Source organism: Chrysemys picta, chromosome 15, assembly GCF_011386835.1.
Source record: "Chrysemys picta bellii isolate R12L10 chromosome 15, ASM1138683v2, whole genome shotgun sequence".
Taxonomy (NCBI): domain Eukaryota; kingdom Metazoa; phylum Chordata; order Testudines; family Emydidae; genus Chrysemys; species Chrysemys picta.
Genome location: NC_088805.1, coordinates 8,203,532 through 8,223,231, shown reverse-complemented (window position 1 = coordinate 8,223,231; position 19,700 = coordinate 8,203,532). Strand labels below are relative to the sequence as shown.

At 40.0% G+C, this 19,700-nt stretch overlaps 1 protein-coding gene across 2 annotated transcripts in view; it reads left to right on the top strand.

Moving 5' to 3' along the window:
* The window catches only part of MED13L (mediator complex subunit 13L), a 396,084-nt gene extending 380,835 nt beyond the window's left edge, over positions 1-15,249 (top strand). For both annotated transcript variants that reach the window (XM_005303233.5, XM_005303234.5), the window contains exons 28-31: positions 4,704-4,858; positions 8,004-8,165; positions 10,844-10,956; positions 12,376-15,249. In XM_005303233.5, the coding sequence (XP_005303290.2) occupies positions 4,704-4,858; positions 8,004-8,165; positions 10,844-10,956; positions 12,376-12,508 (563 nt within the window). In that variant the 3' untranslated portion in view covers positions 12,509-15,249. The remainder of the gene's footprint in view (positions 1-4,703; positions 4,859-8,003; positions 8,166-10,843; positions 10,957-12,375) is intronic.
* Positions 15,250-19,700: the final 4,451 nt, after the last annotated feature.

Genomic DNA, 19,700 nt, shown 5'->3' with positions numbered 1-19,700 from the left:
TCAAACAGAGTATTTTAGTGGAAGTTTTAAGCATGTAGTAATGATCGTCATTATGTTTGTCAATGTCTCTGCTCCCTGCAAAATCTGGGTAAGAAAAATATTGTGAAAATATATTGCCACATTGAAAGTAACATTTTGCTCTGTGTTTTAAACTGGTAACTTTCCATCATCTGAACAAGCCTGGGTCTCATAACTTGTGTTTCAAATGACTGAGCAATGAGAATGTACTTTTTGTACGGCGTTAACTTGTTTTCGCTCTATTATCTTTTTAGTCACTTCCCACATATTAACATAAACAAACTGAATTAAAATAAGTCAATCCTGTTTTGAGACCTGTAAGCAAAACTAATGTTCAGTCTCTCTAAGACCTTTAAGTATTATTAGCACTTCCCTTTAAAAGTAGAAAGAGCAGAAGAACACACAGGCTCAACTGAGTTTAGTAAACAACCAGCAATTATTATTTAAAACAAGAGACAGATTGCCATTTGTCATAGGATTTTAAGCAAAACCAATTTAGAACCCATAATCCACAGAAGTTTCTACAGAGCAAGCAAACCTGGCCTGCAGAGCTCCACCCCACTATGTGCTCCAGAGAATACCTTTAATATGGCTCATTAATCAGGGACTTTTCCCGTCCTTATGGATTACCTGTCTTGACAATACCAGGTGCAGGTTGACAAGGTGGTCCCAAGAATTAGGAATAACAGTAACATTAGTAGTAGTAACAGTTTTCCAAAAAAGTTAATGTTCTACTTCGGTCCACACACGTGCTGTTAGCCATCCTCGTGCTTTGTACAGAGGCATAGAAAGCAATGTGGACAAACTACCGTCAACTGCCTCGGTCTGAGGCAGAGTGTACTGCGGTCCCCACTTTCAGATTGCTCTAGGAATAACTTCTTGGTTTGTTTAGTTTTAGGTGTAGTTCTACTTTTAGTTTAATCTCGATTTAGAATTTTTCTTTTTATTTATGTTTTCTAGAGGGTTCATTTCCTTAGACAACCCTCCCATGCCCCATTTTTGAAGGGGTTCTCCTCTCAATAGTTATTTACCCAGGGTAAACCTGTTTCCCTGGGATTCAAACATTGCCAGGAATCTGTCCTGGCCAGTGATGGTCTTTCTTGTATTTATTGTTTGGGAGACATGCATATCCCAACTAAGTGCAACATCTGTTGGGTGTTCTAGAGTAGATCCAGGACAAACTGGAAGATTAAGTTTAGGCATGCATGTCTGTAGAGAGGTACATTGCATTGACCCTTGCATTGCTTAAACAGAATGCCACATGATAAGGGCCAAAAATGCCTAGATCTCTTTGGTCACAAGAGCTACTCATTCACGATGTTACAGTTTAGGACCACTAATTATCAAGCTCTGATTACTCAGTATAATCACACAAACTATAGCAAATTTAATTTGTTTATTAAACATCTCCCTCTAGAAAATGGAGAACAATTTTAGATGATCATCCCAGAGGTTCAGCGCTTAGCAGTGCCTATTTTCACTTTTGGTACATCCATCTCACAAAAGATTCCTCTGCTTCATGGTCAGCCAGAATCACTTCCAGTATCGGGTGCTCCCATTTGGTTAATTCATCCACCAGAGTCTTTTTGAAGATCCTGGCAGTGGGGCTGCTCACCTATGTTTGTGTGGAATAACGGTGTTGCCTTAACTCAACAGTTGGCTCCTCAGAGGCCAATCATGCAGAAGTTGTCTCCGCAGTAAGGAAATCTATGACCCTATTCAACATGTTAGGACTCCATCTCAACGTGGAAAAGTCCACTTTGACAGCAGTTCAGTATATACCATTTATATGGGCATCTCTGAATGCCATAACATCCAGGGCTTACCTGCTGTCGGATTTATAGTACTGACAAACCTGATTTCCAGTGTTCAACAAAGCCCACAAACAGTGGTCAAAAGTTTTCTTCAACTTATGGGTTCTTTGGCAGCTTGCATTTTTGCCACACTACACACCAGGCTGCACCTACACTGCTTCCAAAGCTGAGAACTGTACAGTCCAAACAAACTGAGTCTTGACAAATTGGTGTCCTTTCCTTATCAAGTTCTGCACTCACTCAATTAGTGGGAGGACCCATCCAAGGTCTGTGCAGGAGTTTCCTTTCCTGAACCTCCCACTACCGTCCCTATAGCCCCAGATGCATCCCACAAACAACAGGTAGCTCATCTCCATACAGACTGTCTAAGACAAAAGTTCTGCCCAAGAGACCCCTCTCCTGGAGCTCAGAGTGGTCAGGTGTGCCTGCATTCACTTCCTTCAAATAATCAAGGTCTATCCATCAAGATCACGACAGCCAATATAGCCTGGATGTACTAACTACATAAATCACCAAGGAGGCGGGAGATCTCTTTCTCTTTGTGCTGGAACAATAAAGCTATGGACCTAGTGCATAGCCAATCATGCTTTCACTTCAGCCTCTTATCTTCTAGGCAATAAAAACACCATGGTTGACTGTTTGAGCAGGCACTTCTCCCAAGATTATGAGTGGGTGTCAGACAGCCTGATCCTCAAACATATGTTCCTAACGTGTGGATTTATTACCACCACAATAAACAGAAAGTGCAAGAAACTTTGCTTTAAAGGGTGCATAAGCCATCAATCTGTGAGGGAAGCCTTCCTCCTTTATGCCTGTCACCTGATACCATTGATATTCAAAGTACTAAACAAGATCAAGAAAAACAGCCAAGGTTATTCTAATTGTACCAACTTGGCCAAGACAAGTTTGGTTTCCTTCACTGATTCACCTCACTTCTGACCCAGTCTTACAACTTCCAATTATTTCCCACTTGCTAACTGAGGAGTTGAGTTGGTCTGGTTCTTCACCCTGATTTGGACATTTTATGGCTCAAGGCTTGGTTCCCTGATGGTTCTCTAGGGTAGAAGTCTCTTGTTTGAGAGAGGTGCAGTAGGTTTTATTAAACAGCTGAAAAGACTCAACTATGAAGACTTACCTGCAAAAATGGAAGAGATTTCAATATTAGTGTATCCAGTGACCGTTGTCACCTGTCCATTCTTCCCTCTCCGTTGTTCTGGATTACCTGTTGGACTTGAAGACTTTCCCTGAGTTCCGTTCAAGTTCATTTAGAGGCTATTAGTGCCTTCCATTCCCATGTGGAGGGGTTTCCAAAGGTTGAGGACATTTAAGCCACTGAACCAAAATAATATAACAATTTTTGGTCACAACCTATTCAAACCATTGACTTGCAGGTGAAAGGGTGTCTATACCAATGCAAACCCTCTAGAGCTGGTTGAAAATTTTTGATTAAAAAAGGGATATATTTTCCACAAAAATGTTGACCTGTTTTTTCCAACCAATTCTAAAATCCTCTAAGCTTGGCATTCGTTAGTTTTCATAGCTTGGACCACATCTTAAGAATATGTTTCATGGACCAGCTCCCTTCCTCTTTATGATTATATGGGTCACCTCATTCCATTTGCTGTCTAGCCACAGTCCTTAGGTACCTACAGCAAATGCATAAATGGCAAAGTATTATGGAAGTACTTTAACTGTCTGTTGCACTAAGTCATGCTTTTTGGAGGTGTGTGCGGAGGGACGGGGGAGGGGCGTAATGATAAGAAAGATCTATCACTGGCAACTTCTGACTCAGCTCTGGCTTCTCTAGCTGCTCTAGGTACAGAGGGGAGAACCTGTATCCTCCCTTGGAGTCAGCTAGCATAGCTTCTCCACATTTTCAGTTGCTTTAACATAAGTTGATGCCTTTTAAAAACAAAAAATAAAACCATGGATGACTGTAGAAGCAGTCAGAATCAAGGTCCCAGCTCTTTGTGATCCACAGTATGAGAACCTGTATTCTAAGCTATCCTATATTCCAGGCCTCCATTGGGCTCACACAGATATTATTTAGTATAATCCAGGCTACAGTAATGATATGAATTGATGATTTAGTTTTCATGACATAAAATGGCAAATTCATCAGGCTTTGTTTTCATTTTTGGGCCAATGGGAAAATGAAAGTTTAATATAAAAATCAGAGCCGTAGCAAAATAATGTGCAGTATTTTGAAGTAATTATGAAATTAATTTCTAACCTTGTATTTCCCTATAGGCCAGATTCTGCTATCCTTACATTGAGTAGTACTTTACTCTCTGAGCAGTTCTCTTGAAATCAATGAGATTACTCACAGAATAGGATGATGTGAGTAAGGCTGCCAGAATCTGACCTGTAGCACTAAAAGCTTAAAGCACAGCACCTGCTGAAGGCTAACGTAAATACATTTTAGTTTTTAATGCATTTCAAATATTTTGTTGACAATTAGATTGCTGAGAGCAGCTATGACCAACTGCTGGGAGAATTAATTCAGTCTAACCTAACAACTACTTCCATTTGGATTGCTAGCCAGCTGATTTGACATGAAAATCTTTTGTTCAGTATATGATCATCTCTAAAATGCAGGATTGTCAGAGATGTCAGCCAATCTGTCAGCCTTATTTTTGTTTTTAAATCTGCTGCTGGGGTCAAAAGTGCTGACTAAGTGGGATAAAATAATAGATTTACTGCTTGCCTTCAGCAGCCCTTTCAGTGCACAGATCAAGGTTGTCGCAATAGGAGCATCCTGGAAAAGGAATTGGTGTCTAATGTACAGTAGCTCAGTGAACAGGACTTTTATTTATTGTAACTGTACCACAGGCTAGACAAGGGACTTATCTTTTTCTCTCTTTCTTTCAGATGACATGTTTGACCTCCCATTCCCAGATGACATGGACAATGACATTGGAATTTTAATCACAGGGAATCTCCACTCTTCTCCAAATTCCTCTCCAGTTCCTTCCCCTGGTTCCCCTTCTGGGATTGGCGTGGGATCTCACTTTCAGCACAGTAGGGTAAGGCTCTGTAATGCTCAAGACACATACATATTAAGTAATCCTCCAACAAAGCTTTTTCTGTAGTTTCTAAAAGTTAACCAGCTGACTGCAGACAGAAGTTAATGGAGGAAGAAGCCTTGAAGTTAACAGTAAAAAGTTGAAGATGTTAGCTAGATACTATCAGAGAAGATGAAAGCTGCTCCAATTACACCTTTATTTATATCACCCACTCCAAAGTTAGTGAGTGGAACTTGATTTGGATAGGAGCTTTTGTTTCTTGTGCCAGAGCCATATTCTACATCCTTGAATGGATGTCCATCTGTATTCATGAAAACCAAAGACTATGATGCTTTGGCACAATGCATAAGGTTAGAAGGGACTGCCAGGGTGATCTAGTCTAACCCCCTGCCAAGATGCAGGATTTGCTGTGTCTAAACCACCCAAGGCAGACAGCTATCCAGCTATCCCCCTTTTGAAAACCTCCAGTGAAGGATCTTCCACAAACTCCCTAGGGCAGTCTGTTCCATTGTCCTATTGTTCTTAGATTTAATCTAAATCTGCTATGATGTAGTTTGAACCCATTGCCTCTTGTCCTGCACTCTGTGCCAAGAGAAAACAAGTTCCTGCTTCTGGCATCAAAGAGTTGGATTAGATATCGGCCTAGTTTTGAAGTCTTCATAAATGATTTTCCAGAAAAAGGAATTGGTGTTTGAGTGGACTATTTTTCCTCACGATAAAACCCAGTGTCAGAACTTAAGCTCTGCAGGTGCTTGAGTTTTATGCAAATTTTGTTTTCTCTGAAAAAAATTAGCCCTGGGTGCATGCTCCTTATAAGTTATTTCTGTTTAAAGTGGATTTGAAAAGCTGGTTCCAGCATCAATGGTTATTTAAAATGCAAATTTTGTTAATTTGAGAAAGAATTGTTGATTGTTGAATCAAATTTAGCATAATTTTGAAGCAAGTTTGGCAGGGTTGTCTTACACATACACATTCTCTTTGTTGTATAAGAGACTTCATGGTGCGTTTATTTATGCCCATCATAATCCTTTCCATGACAAACCTGCAAAAACTGCAGGCACTGCATTTATAATGTGGCAGCAGGGAGGCTTTTATTAGGGAAGTGTTGAAGTTAAAGCTGAAATATACAGAAACATGCTTCACAACAATTATTTTAAAAAAATCAGAGATTGGATTTTACTTTATCTATAAATAAATCTAAGATAATGGGGAGGAATTTGCTGTGGCTTTTGTAACCCACTATGCCTAGTTATAAAATATATTTTTTATAACTAGGCAATGTGTAAATTTCCCAGCTACTGGTGGTACATTTTTTTTATTTTTAAACAGTGAAATTATAAATCTGGTATGATTTGAAGTCCGGAACACAGTCCTTAGATCTTAACTGCAGTGACACAACAGCACTGTGCTCAAACAATGAATAGTTTATTTTATTAAAAACTCTCTTGCCACACAAAACTCAGTGATTTTTCAAGCTGGGGAACTGTGCCAGGGTAACAGCTCTGAAGAATAAAGTCCTTTATTTAGTCACAGACAGGCACAGCAGCCAATGTGCCTCAACTGTCACCTTAAGGGACTATCTTGCTGAGACTTTCAAGAAGAAGGTCAATTGTGGGGTGTGTGTTCTGTGATCTGGACATATGTCCATTAGACACTAATAATTCAACTCACTTCCCAAAGGCCATCAAGTAGTTATAAATTACACTCCATAAGTTGTTTTCAAACTGGCAACCCTAAAGATGAAAAGCTCCATATTCTATTACCAAACCCTTGAGCCATCCATTCCCACCACTGAGCATCAGTTAACACGTTTCTCTCTCTGACTTACTGAGTTGTTCAGTCTCTATTATCATTTTTTTTTTTTGCATTTCTTAAAGAATTGCTTTATACAATTGACTCTCAATGAAAACTTAATCCAACTGGTTTAAAAGCAGCACAAAAAGGTTATTAACCAAAGAGCTTGGAGACCTGGACAGGTCTTTTCTGGGTAAACCTGTTGTAGTAATTCAGTTTAACCATTAACAAGGGCCTGGTAATTGAGGTGTAATTTTTGTTTTTAAAAAAGCAACAGCGTGTGATCATTACCTTCTGGGTCAGGGAAGGTCAAGCCTTCATCCATGTAATCTGTCATTGATTGTTGTAGTTTACCAGTGTGAGCCCTGATTGCTCAGCAGACAGTTTCAAGGTCCGCTGTTGGATTTTCCAAGTGCCTGCAGCCAGGTGAGCTGCAGGCAGGTGAGCTGCAGCCCTTTCCAAGCATAACCACTTTATGGGTTATTTAACTTTCTTTGATGCCTGATGAAGATATTACTGATGGAGAAAGAGCCGCTTCAAGGACTAGCACTGGAAGGTTTCATGATAAAACCACTTTGGGTGTAGTGGGATCAGATGGGTGTTTTTTCCCCACTGAATCAAAAAGTGGGTGGATTAAATGGATTGCCAATCCAGGTTCTTCTGAATATCTTCAGTCTAGAATATTTTCAAACTTTCTAGGTCACCATGTTTGAATCTATTAAAGGAATAAAAAGATGGGAAAGAACATTTACTAAAAACAAATGTACCCCTAAAAATGCAGTTACAGTTTAAAATATGAAATTAACCTCTCTTGAGCAGAACACACATCACTCCTCTTATCAGCTTTAGAAAGCTCATGAAATTTGGGAAACATAGAAACCATACAGTTTCTCCAGCCATTGCTGCTCTACAAATCATCCAAATGCCTGCAAACAGCTATTCTTTCCTTTGGAACGCCCCATCTTCTGCCAGCCTAGAGAGGACAATTCCCTCCAGGATCAAATCCCATTTTCCTGCATAGAGCCTTAATTTCATGCCATTAGGCCCTGGAACAGACTCACTCCAACCTGTCATGTTCTATTGTTCTTTAGGCACCTGAGGTGCTCCTGGATTATTAATCTGGAGAACCCCACTACCTGAGATTAGGGCTAAATAGTGTGGTTTGAAAAGCTCTGTGACTAGTTAGAGGGAATGTGTTGCACAGTCTGAGATTACCATGATGGCCGGCAACAAGTCAAACAGGATTCAGAATTGAGGGGTGTGTAAACACAAGAGCAGGGACAGTGAACCAAGGAATGAACTGATTGATTTTCATGCTGCTGATGCTTTTCTTTTTCTTTTTCCCCTCTAGAGCCAAGGAGAGCGTCTTCTTTCCAGAGAAGCCCCTGAAGAGCTGAAGCAACAGCCTCTTGCTCTAGGATACTTTGTATCCACTGCCAAAGCTGAGAATCTTCCACAGTGGTTCTGGTCATCCTGTCCACAGGCACAAAACCAGTGTCCCCTCTTCCTCAAGGTTTGTCTAGTATCCTGTCCCTAGAAGGGGGTAATGGCAGGGAAACAGACACCCACAGTTTTTCTGGAAAGTACTGCCTTTCAGGGGTGTCAACTGATTATATTTAAAACTAGAGTTATGTTTTGAGTTTCAATGTAATCAGTTGGCTGCTGCATTCCCATTTACGCTTCCTTTTCCCCCTCAGGTCCTTGCCTCCATCTGCAGTCACTTGAGCATCCCTTCTCCCACTTAGAGAAACTCGAGGTTGAGGCTCCCTCTATCAGGGCTTTGGAGCTGTGCTCTGGCTCCGCTCCAGCTCTGCTCCAGAGCCCTGCCCTCTATGCTGGGATTTGGTGTGTGCCGGCTGCCTGCTTTCCTACTTCATTGGTCTGCACAAGCACACAATGGATTCTGACAATTTCCAAATGCTAAAACACCCCCACATTAAGTAATATTAGAGGAAGGTGCCCTGGCTTTCAGTTCCCAAGGCCTAGTCATCCTAAGGAAGAGGAAACCATAGTTCTCATTCTGCCATGCTACAGCTGTGGCACAAAGACCAAATATGAGGAGCTCAAGCAAAACAGCAGTTCTAGAAACTTTGCCCAAGGTTATGTCTTCACTACCCACCGGATCGGCGTGCAGCGATCGATCCAGCGGGGATCGATTTATCATGTCTAGTCTAGATGCGATAAATCGACCCCCGAGCGCTCTCTCGTCGACTCCTGTACTCCAGCTCGGCGAGAGTCACAGGCAGAGTCGATGAGGGAGTAGCAACAGTCGACTCACCGCGGTGAAGACACCACGGTAAGTCGAAGTTGCGTAACTTAGATCGACCCCTTCCCCCCCCCCCCCCCCCCCAGTGTAGACCAGGGCTAATTGACGTACAGTGATGGACACAGTATAAGAACATGAATAGGATAGATGTACAATCAGTTCCTTTTCTGAGACTAACTTTTTATAGATTTTTATAACAAAACAGTACAAAAAGGTAAATGACTTACAGCTTGTATATGTTTCCAAATACCGCACACTTCACAGGATCATAGATTCATAGATTCTAGGACTGGAAGGGACCTCGAGAGGTCATCGAGTCCAGTCCCCTGCCCTCATGGCAGGACCAAATACTGTCTAGACCATCCACTAGAACTATGTAATTACACAATTTTACAGCTTGTCAAAGCTGCAAGACCAAACACTACAAAACCACACAGATACTCTATAGACATAACATGTTAGGGCGGGGATAAGTGTAATAAAATAGGAGAAGACATGCTTGAACAGGGAGAAGGGGGGATTAGTGTCTTTAGTGTATATTTCTGTTATCCTACAAAATCTTTACTTAAGATGTAATAATATCATCTTCAGTGTATATAATGCTTTCCATTCAAAAGGATCACAAAGCACTTTATAAAATGTATACTGATATACACTGGAATTGCTTCAACTACTAGAAAAATGTAGTCACCTATTGGGTGGCATGCAGCAGCTTCTTAACCCCACATTGTGCAAAACTACACATTTGTGAATGAGGAAAATAATGTACCCCAAATACAATTCCAAAGTAATTAAGTAAGCAAGATGTAGAGTAATTAGACAGTCCTGTTGTGCTTGCCCATTTCCAATTTAGTATCTTGAAGTACCATGGATCTTTCTGTCTACCTAGGTTCTTATGTTGGTGTCCATCATTCTACTATAAAAGACCAGTCTTTCTCTCTTTCCCCTGACAGGAAAAGACAGGTTTAAAGTGGTAGTAGTGGTTGTTGAATAAAGAAAAGTGAGTGTTGGTTGGTACCATCAGTAAGGGTACCTTTGTAGGAAAACTTGGCTGAGGAAATGGATTTTGTATTAAGCTTGGATAATTACAAGTGACCTAGACTTATAAGCTGAAAGGTGGCACCTCCAGCACCACAACATCCCCTAGTTCTATACAAGAGATGTTGGCTCAGCGCTGACCAAGGGAAGAGGGCAACTCAGTGAGTCATCAAGCCATCTCCTGTAGCACATCTGGTTTTCCAGGGAGACCTTCTTTTTAAGTATGCGCTTGGCTCAACTCTGCTTTGCTTGCTAAATTTGAGATCACAACCCAAGCAGATATGAAAGTGGGGATCAAAGATCAGGTTTTTTGCTCATTTTAAACCTCCGTTTTTGAGGTTTGAGAGTGCATAATAGAACTATTAAGATTCAGTTCCAGCAGTAAAAACACAGCACAGACAAGACAGAAACTTTCTGAATTCTTTCCTTAAACCTTTAGTAGGTTTAGACTTTCTGCTGCTAGATTCATTAGTGCATTGGGTGCGATAAGTCCTGTTGCTAACACATTACATAATCTGTTTGGCTTTCAGTGCTTGAAATAGCTTTTTTGCATATATGGTGGCTATGGACTGTGGACCACAGTTCAGTGTGATTTTCAGAGACATCTGACCCCCAGTAATAAAAATGTGGGGGTTAGTTCAGAGAGGAATTCGAGAATGAAATTGCAGAGATACAGAATGTATATGGACACACTAGGATTCAGCAGAGAACAAACAGTATGTCCAGCTCTAGAGTCTAAACTTAGTTAACCAAAATTTCAAGTTGTCCTGGGAAGCGGGCGGGGTCTGCTTATTTAAAAATTCTCCAAGATATTGCTGCTGGTCCTTGTGAAATCTGCTGACACACCTGTTACGCAAATGGCTATGTTTGTCGCTTTCCTTCCATAGGCCTCACTGCATCACCATATCTCCGTAGCACAGACTGATGAACTTCTCTCTGTCAGGAACTCTCAACGGGTTCCCCACCCCCTCGACTCTAAAACTACATCAGATGTTTTGAGGTAACATCTTCCAGGCTGTGCATTCCTCACCCTTCCAATGCTATAAGAACAGTTTGCTGACCATCACTGAGGGATCCATTGCTTTGAACCTCAGAATCTCTCCCCTGCTTTAACAGTTCCAGTCTGCATTATGTTCAGCCCTCTGTGGGTGCACAAGAGAGCCACCCTCCCTACACCCCTCCTGAGGGGATGGGCAAATTTTGTTGGAGTACAGGTCCTGCCACAACTAGTTGAAAGTGAAGAGCAGGACCATGGTGGCCATTTCTCATATTCTCCACACCAGTCAACAAGCTGGCAGGGACTTTGTTGGGAATACATTCTTCCGTCCAAAGAAAGAGGGTTGCTGGGTTTTTTGGTTGTGTTTTAAGTAGAAGCTAATGCACTCTCTCAATTTCCCTTCTCCTAAAGATAGAGTAGAAAGTAAACAAGCAAGCCTCTCTTCCAATCTGGTTTGTGTACAAGTCAGTAGAGCTTGCCAAAACACTTGTTTTTGATTAGCAAGATATTTGGGGGTTTTGAAAGTTGGGTTCATGCCGCAGCAGAATGAAACCAAATTTGCCAAAATGTCTCTGTGAATCAAAAAATAAGCTTCAGAAACAGAGCAGCCCCATCTTACAGACTGTTAGGGGCCAGTAACCTCAGGGCATCCAGACTCCTAACGAACAACCTTGGGGTCCCCAGCCCTGGGACAGTCCCTATGGTGGGGCCGCTCACCATGTATGCCATCCTAGGACTTCCAGGCTCCCAGCTCCAAAGAAAGGAGCTTTGGAGTTGCAGGATGGCATACAGGCACTCAGTTCCAAGCAGGGAGCCTGGACGCCCTAGCATGCCCCCACTCTGGAATCCCGGCTGGAATTGGGATTTTTAGGGTTTCTGTAGTTCCTGCTCTGCAGCAGGGAGCCTGGCCAGACCCAAGAGACCCAGCTTGAGCCAGGGTTCTGCAGGCTGCCAATCTCTCTGCCCTGGAGCTAGCAACCTAGCAGCTCCCAGGGGCTACCAGATTCAGCTGCGGAGCAGTCAACCCTGGAACAGTAGCAGATTTCCAGTGGAAATCTACCTGGTTTTTAGCAACATTTTGTTGAATCTGCAGTAGATTTTGCTCCAGCAAATCGATATTGTCTGACAAAACTTCCTGACTTGCAGAGCTGGTTTGGAAATTTTCCAGGTAAATGTTTTAGAAAAGACAGCATGTGCAAATGGTGGATTTTCCATAACTTGAAGTCTTTAAATCAAGATTTGAGAACTTCAGTAACTCGGTCAGGGGTCTGTTACAGGAATGGGTGGGTGAGGTTCTGTGGTCTGTGATGTGCAGGAGGTCAGACTAGATGATCATGATGGTCCCTTCTGGCCTTAAAGTCTATGAAGAGCAGGACCGTAATTTTCCAATGCCATCGCTCAGTCTCTCTCTCTCTGTTACAGGTTTGTTTTGGAGCAGTACAATGCACTGTCCTGGCTCACGTGTAACCCTGCCACTCAGGATCGCAGCTCCTGCCTTCCTGTTCACTTTGTGGTGCTCACTCAGTTGTACAACGCCATCATGAATATACTTTAATAAAAAAGCACTTGTTCCTCTGGCTCATTCCCCCCTCAACCTGAGAAATGTGCCACAGTCTGCAAAAATCAAAACTTTGCTTCTCTTCAGACCAGGCCCGAGGTCCTGTGCTGTGCTTCAGTTCCTCCATAAGCACACGTGATTTCTGCAGTGTTCAAAACTAATTGACCCATTGACACATCTCTGGCAGCTTCTATCAAAAATCTGGGCCCATCCAGAAACAGTGAATATACAGTACCCTCAATCCAGTGTTATCATAGAGGCCCAGTAATTACTGGTCAGTGTGAAATAAAAGGAAGAATCTGAAGACGATGTCCTTTTGCATGGGGAACTGATTTACAATTAAGGGCAACTTCAGCCCTGCACGTAAAGTCTTGTAGTGACCGGTTTGGGTTGCCTAAAGGTTATTTTGTTTGAACATGTAAGCTGGGATTTTGCAGAAAAGGAGAACCAGTTATATTCTATTATAAATAATGGAGTTTTCTGTCTACCTGGAGTTCCTGTCAGAGTGGATTGGGATGAATGCATGCATTTGTTTCCTGTCCATGTAGATGTGAATGGTCTGGAGATATTTTAATTTTATTTATTTTTAGGTTTTGTTGTTTAAATTATAGAGGACCAGGTACAGTAGATGATCCTAAAGACCCAGCTCCGTTCCAGCGGAGGATTATTTATCTACATACCTCTTACTCTTCTGACCTAGAAATCAGAAATGGAGCTAAAAAACAGTAACAATCAAAATACAAATTAGGAAGACCATGTGCGAAAGGGGAGCACATTCAGAACTCTAATAGTGTCAGCATTTTCTGATAAGGACATACTCTGTTTTAAAGAATTCAACTGTATTTAGCCTGGTTAAAGCAAGAAGTGGCCAGTGTTTAATGAAGGATAACACTACCATATGGAAGAAAAGAGAGGGGTGGGGAGGGAAAACATTTTAAAGCCCAAAATAAAGGCAAATTGAAAGGGGTAAATTAATCTATTGTAGAGCAATGACTGAGCTATATTTCCAATGAATTTAATGATGTTAGAAAACTATTATTGAAACCTGAGTCACCCATAGATCAGGACAGACTAGTCCATGTACATATCCAAAAGTATGTTTTTTGTTTACACTGAATCAGTTACAAATCTGGTGTATTTTTTTCTGACTATAGGAATATTATTTCAAAGAAATAATTTTTAAAAATTATATCATTAAATTAGTACTTGAAGCTATGCCACTGTGGTGGAAAAGTTACTTTGTTTAGTAAAATGATTGCCATTTTTAAAGGTTAATGGCTAATTGAAGTATTTTTATGACTCCTTCATTCCAGGCTTCAAGGGGTTTATATTTAAACTCCATTTTCTAATGTTTGTTGTTGCACTGTGCAGCAGGCATGGACTGCCTTATGTGAGGGGTCAGGGCACTTTGATCAGGCTGTGAGATCTAGTTATCTATGGAGAAAATCCTACAAATTTAAAGTTCTTCCAAAAGACTTTCATGTTCTGGTTAAAAAAAAATTAAATTCTATGATTTTAAAAAGTATTTTTCTTGAGATAATGTAACATTTAAAACAAATTATATTAAAAAATTGCTTTTGTGATGGGAAGGTGAAAGCAGAGGAGTAACCTGTAAATGGATAATTTCAATCTCTGCTCCAAGCCACCCATGTGGGGGTGTCTCTTTGCAATGTATAGGTAAAAAAAATTAGATATCAAAACCATTTGTATCTAATGTGTACAGTGTAAAATTGACTTTAAAAATATTGCAGTACTATTTTTTCTTAATCAGAAAAGAAAATTCTCAAGGCCTTTTGAAGAGCATAAAAAGATGAAGATTGTAAACTTGTATAAAAAAATTTAACTTGGGGAGGAAAAAAATGTAAAGTAGACATTTGTAATCTTTTACCACTTTGGGGTTATCTGTTCCCAGGATTCATCTGAACTTTGAATTATTGTTTTGTTTGGGGCTTTTTTTTTTTTTTAAATGGGCTGTTTTTATCCAGGGGCTTTTCTTCCCCAGAAACCCAGTTCTAAGCAAAAATAAAAAAAGGGCAGCAAGGAGTAGTTTTCATCTGGTGTCATTTTTATTTAATTTTTTTTTAAGTTAAGAGAAGTTGTTGACATATTTATATGTTTTTGTGCAAAATAAATGAATGGCAATAGATTTTAAAGAAAAAATCTTATGTACTTCAGTGTGAAAAAGTCTGTATAATATTTCCCTTAAATATGCATTATTTTACTTGTGAGTTTTTTACTGAATTAATCTGAAATGTACAAGCCCTGGCTTTCCTACAGCGTGAAGAAGTTTTTTTTCTTAATTTCTAACTTTGAAAATCATGCTGAAATCAAAATTATTATTACAGTTGTTTGAGCTAGAGGGAGCGGGTGGGGGGGCGGAGGGGAATGTCCAGCATGCTTGTATGTATATTTCAGAACCTTTTTTAAATGTAAAAGCTGTACATTTCGGGGGAGTTCTGAATTTCTTTGTTTTGTTTTTGTTTTTTCTCTGAGCATTTTGCAGTGAGCTTCTTTTATATATAGCCAACAATTTGAAAGAAAACAAAAAAAAATGTGAAGTTCATTTTAAATCTACAGTATATCGCTGGTACAGTACACTAAAAAGACTTTGATAAAAAGAAGAAACAATAATAATAAAAAAGACCTCCATTTTAAATGTCATTCATATATACCTTGTGGATGAGAGCTATATACTTTTACACACTTTTTTAGATGAATAAATTATTGAATTACTGAAACTTCTGGGTGGAGTTTTATTCTCTGTAATATATTCTTTGACTACTGCTAAATTATTATAGCAAAGCAGTCCTAGAGTAAAGGTGTTGTGTTTATATGTAACCATACTATCTATACAGCATGCACAGAAATTAGGTCCATTATGTTCATTTTGTTATATTCATTTCTTCAGGAGCAAATCTAATCCCTAGGGAAGGTAACTTAGAACTAACACACCTTGTCTGTTAAAATGCATTTAAAAATCCATAGCTTCTCCAGGCTTCCTCCTAGGGTGATATGACTTCACACTGCAAATAAATAAAAATTATATTAAAAAGAGCTCAGTATAACAATTGTTACTTTTAGAGGTGGCAGTAGTGTAAAAGAAAACACAACAACCAAATTGTAAATATTACGGGTTGTGAATCTGGTGATATTCTTTGTAAAGCACTTTTAATTCCAAGAGCTTTATCCACTATAGATGAAATTTATCCCTATGTACCCCTTTAATGTGAAAGTTAAATTACTCTCCCTCCCCCTCACTAGGGTCAGCCTACATGTGTGAAACAACTGAAATGCAGTCACTTCCATGGTAGAGGGGACCACTAGTGCACTATGGGTGGAGTAGTGAGGAACTTTCAGCCAAACCTCTGTTCTTACAAAACGCACCATGGGATCTTTAGTGCAGGGCAGACAACACGCTGGTTTTTAAGATCTCATCTAAAAGACATGACACACAGTAACGTGCATGGGAATTCAGTTTATTTCAAAGCCTTAGCTGGCTGTGCTATGATTTGAAACCAGAGTTGGAGTATAGGTTTTTGCACTCAGAGGCCTATTGCTCCTCAAGGGCCGAGAATCTTCCTCTTCAAGAGGCACTAAATGAACTCATAGGATTTGTCCCTTGATGGTTCCACAGCACTAAGAACTTCGCCCTTATTAATAGCATATACCATTACCAGAAACTCTCCATAAAATTATGTTGACGGGCCCAGTTCAGATGTGAATGGATTTGTATTGACCTGCATGACCTATATATTTGTTTAATCATTTTCTCTTCTGCAATGCAATTACTACTGAAAAATGACTGCACAGCGATGAATTTTATACTCCTATACAACAGCTGCATGTTGGAGGTCTGGTGAATTTTCATTGAGCTACATGGGAGTTTTGGCCAAGTAAAAACTTTATTTAAAAACCAGGTTAGAACCAATCCAGTGGGGAAGTAAATTTGATTAGCTACGTCTGACCAAACCAGTTCCCAGTGTTGCATTTAAAAGACTGCCGTACAAACCCAAATGGAGGTAGATTGAGGGTTTTGTTGAACTCGCTCAGGAAAGGTTCTTGAAAAATGTAACAAAAATAAGTTCTTCATCATACATAAAATTCAGTTGAGCAGTAATTTGTCCTGAGATTTCATTATTGCCAAGTCAGTCAATCCCAAATCATTGCAAATATTGACAATCCCTTGGTTTTATTGGTTAAAACACTTCACCACATTGTAGCAAGTTCTAACAACACCTTCACCTATCTGGCTGGCCTGCATCCTGACAGAAGCCGTCCATTTACAACAGCTGTGACCCTTCAAAACAGACAGGATTTGTGTTGGGTCTGCAGAGTGTAGACAATATCTCAACTGGAAGACTGACCTTCATAGATCTCTTTCCTGTAAGTTATGGTTCAACACCTCACTCATTTTCCATTTGAAGAGAGATGAAGCCCATCTCCACATGCAGTTACAGCCTTGGTCAGATGAGACTGAGCAGCTGCCACTCAATATTTGCTGCAGTATAACCTCCCAACTGGGATTTTCTAACTCACTGCTGGGCTCATGAAATTGGCTTTGCATATAAAATTTTAAATTTAGAAATAAAATGCATCATAGACAGGTAATTGCAAGAAAAGTCCCTAACCTCCTCATCCGAGATTTCTTTAATCTTAAAATCCATATGATAAAAACTGTTGTGTTTATAGTTAATTTTATTTAACTAATGCTTGTAAATCCTATACAAATTGTAAAATAATATTGCTTAGAAGTTCTTAGGGAAACAGAGCCCCATGAAAATGGAACCAGTTCTCAGGTAAATATTGTTTTATTTTTGTCTTATACTTGTGAGTGTTACGGTCAGATATCATTGCTGCTGTCCAGGATTCCTAAAAAGATACATTTCATAGCTAACTCACTGGTTGGGGGGGGGGGGGAAGGGGGAAATTAGATAAAAAATTTACTCTGACCTAATTGCTAGTAAACGATATTTGGTTAGTTGGGGTGACAAACTAGGACTGTTAAAGAGGTGAGTCTTATCATTAAGATAATTGATCAAGTTCTTCTGAATCGAGCTGGTTGGAAAATGAGGGGGAAACTTTTCAAAATGTGTTTATAATGTCATTTCTATTTTTGTCTAAACATTATGATCCGCTAAATAAAAACAGATTTAAGCACAGTTGTATGAAGCATCTGCTATCTGAAATCATGTGGGAATATACTGCACACACTAAAAGAAATTTAGCATAAAACTAATGTTTATCTCTCACCATTTACAATGGAAACAGAAACACCACTGACATCCCAAAACAGGAAACCTTTGGTCTCTCACAGCAAAGCTATATTTATAAAATTACACTGCTACCATTTCCCTGTTTTGAAACTGAATCTTAACACTTTGACTAATGTTTACATGGGACAGGCTATTTTATGTTTCTAGACAAGACCAGATTGTTGCATTTCAGCAATCAAGGCAACAGCGTTTTAGGGTTTACTCTGGAACAACAATGTGCATACAACTTTTGTAATATCTAACATACTCAGCCAAGAACTCCAACTGCAGTCACGCCAACTTTTCCAGTGTGCCCAATCCGATGAGTTACACAGCCCCCTCAACTCTCATACAGTTTAATGTTCTAAGAGAAACAGATGCATTACAGAAAATTGTAAAAAGTAAGGTGCACTTAACTGAACAAGTATTAAAATAATTGGTTTTTCTAGGTACCAAACAGTCCTTCCACGGAAGTGTATTGAAACCCATTTAAATGAATAGTAGGCAAGGGATCAAATAATATCTAGCTCAGATAGCTCTTTTTATCCATGGATCTCAAAGCACTTTACAAAGGAGGTCAGTATCATTATTCCCATTTTACAGATGAGGAAACTGAAGCATACAGAGGTGAAGTAATTTGTCCAATTTTACCCATCTAGCCAATGGCAGAGCAGGGCACAGAACCTAGGCCTCCTGGGTCCCATTCCAGTGCTCTGTCCTCTAGACCCCTAAACAAGGTGGAGAATACATCTCTAATGCACCAAAAGGTATGTAACAACTCCTGTGGAATATTTTTGGTGACAAATGGATATTCATAAATATTAGCTTCTTGTCTGCGAGTCTCAACAGCAGAATCAAACATTTTGAAATCAAAGTGCTGCTCAATCCACAAACATTGTGTAGCCAAGGTTCCAGGAACCTTTGAAAGTTATAGTGTGAGTGCCATTAAGAAGTCAGAATTTGCCAGCAGTTGCTGAGGTATTTGCAAAGCACACCTTTCCCTATGCTCCTAATAGGAAACAATTGTGGGATCAGCTATGCATTGGCATTTGGTGACCGCCATAGTTGGCTCTATACGGAAATGGTTCATGAGATCTGGAGACTGGGTTAGACCAAATTGTTACTGATAATTGGGGAGTGAAGGAACAATAAAGTCCTCTCTTTGTGAGACTCTCGCAATTAACAGCTACTTACCAGAGAATAACTGATGCTGCAGCACATTTAAGACAAAGAAAAAAAACCTGCTATGGATTTGAGACATTTTTACACTTACAACTGCAACTCAGGCCTGCACTGAACAAAGGGAAAATAATAATGCTTTCACCGACAGCTTCCTGGGCTGCCAAACCACATACCAGTGAAAATATGTTTAAAATGGATGGGAAATGCAAAGGAACGTTTAAACTTCAAACCCAAACGGTGGCTGCTATTTCTGCTGGAGCTATGCAACGGACTGAGGGAGAATCATGTAATTCTCGAAGCTGAATTGCAAAAGCCTCAGGAGAGGCATGATGCAAAATTGCTGAACTCCCAAAAAGGTCTCATCATGGTTGTTTTAGAGAAAAATATCCGTAAGTTACAAAAGCAAAATGAATCAGTTGGGAGTTCTTAGCAAAATTATCTCCAGAGGGCACAAATGCCCAACCTACTTTTTCAAGCTGTAGGGCAATCATTTTACACTTTAAAACTAAAGGTTGTCTGTGCCAACATGTTCCAATCTAGACTTCTTGAGGGTGTGAGCTGAGGCCGATCTGTCCTTTGTCCACTTACAAACCTCCACTCCAATCAAAATTTGATTTACATTCTGGGTAAATTAGGCACGTGAAACTGCAGCAGAGAAGTCAGTGGAAAGACTTGGATACACAGGGTTACAGCCTCTTCAAACTACACGAACCAAGCGATATGACCTTACTTAGCTGTATGGGTTGATTTTTGCC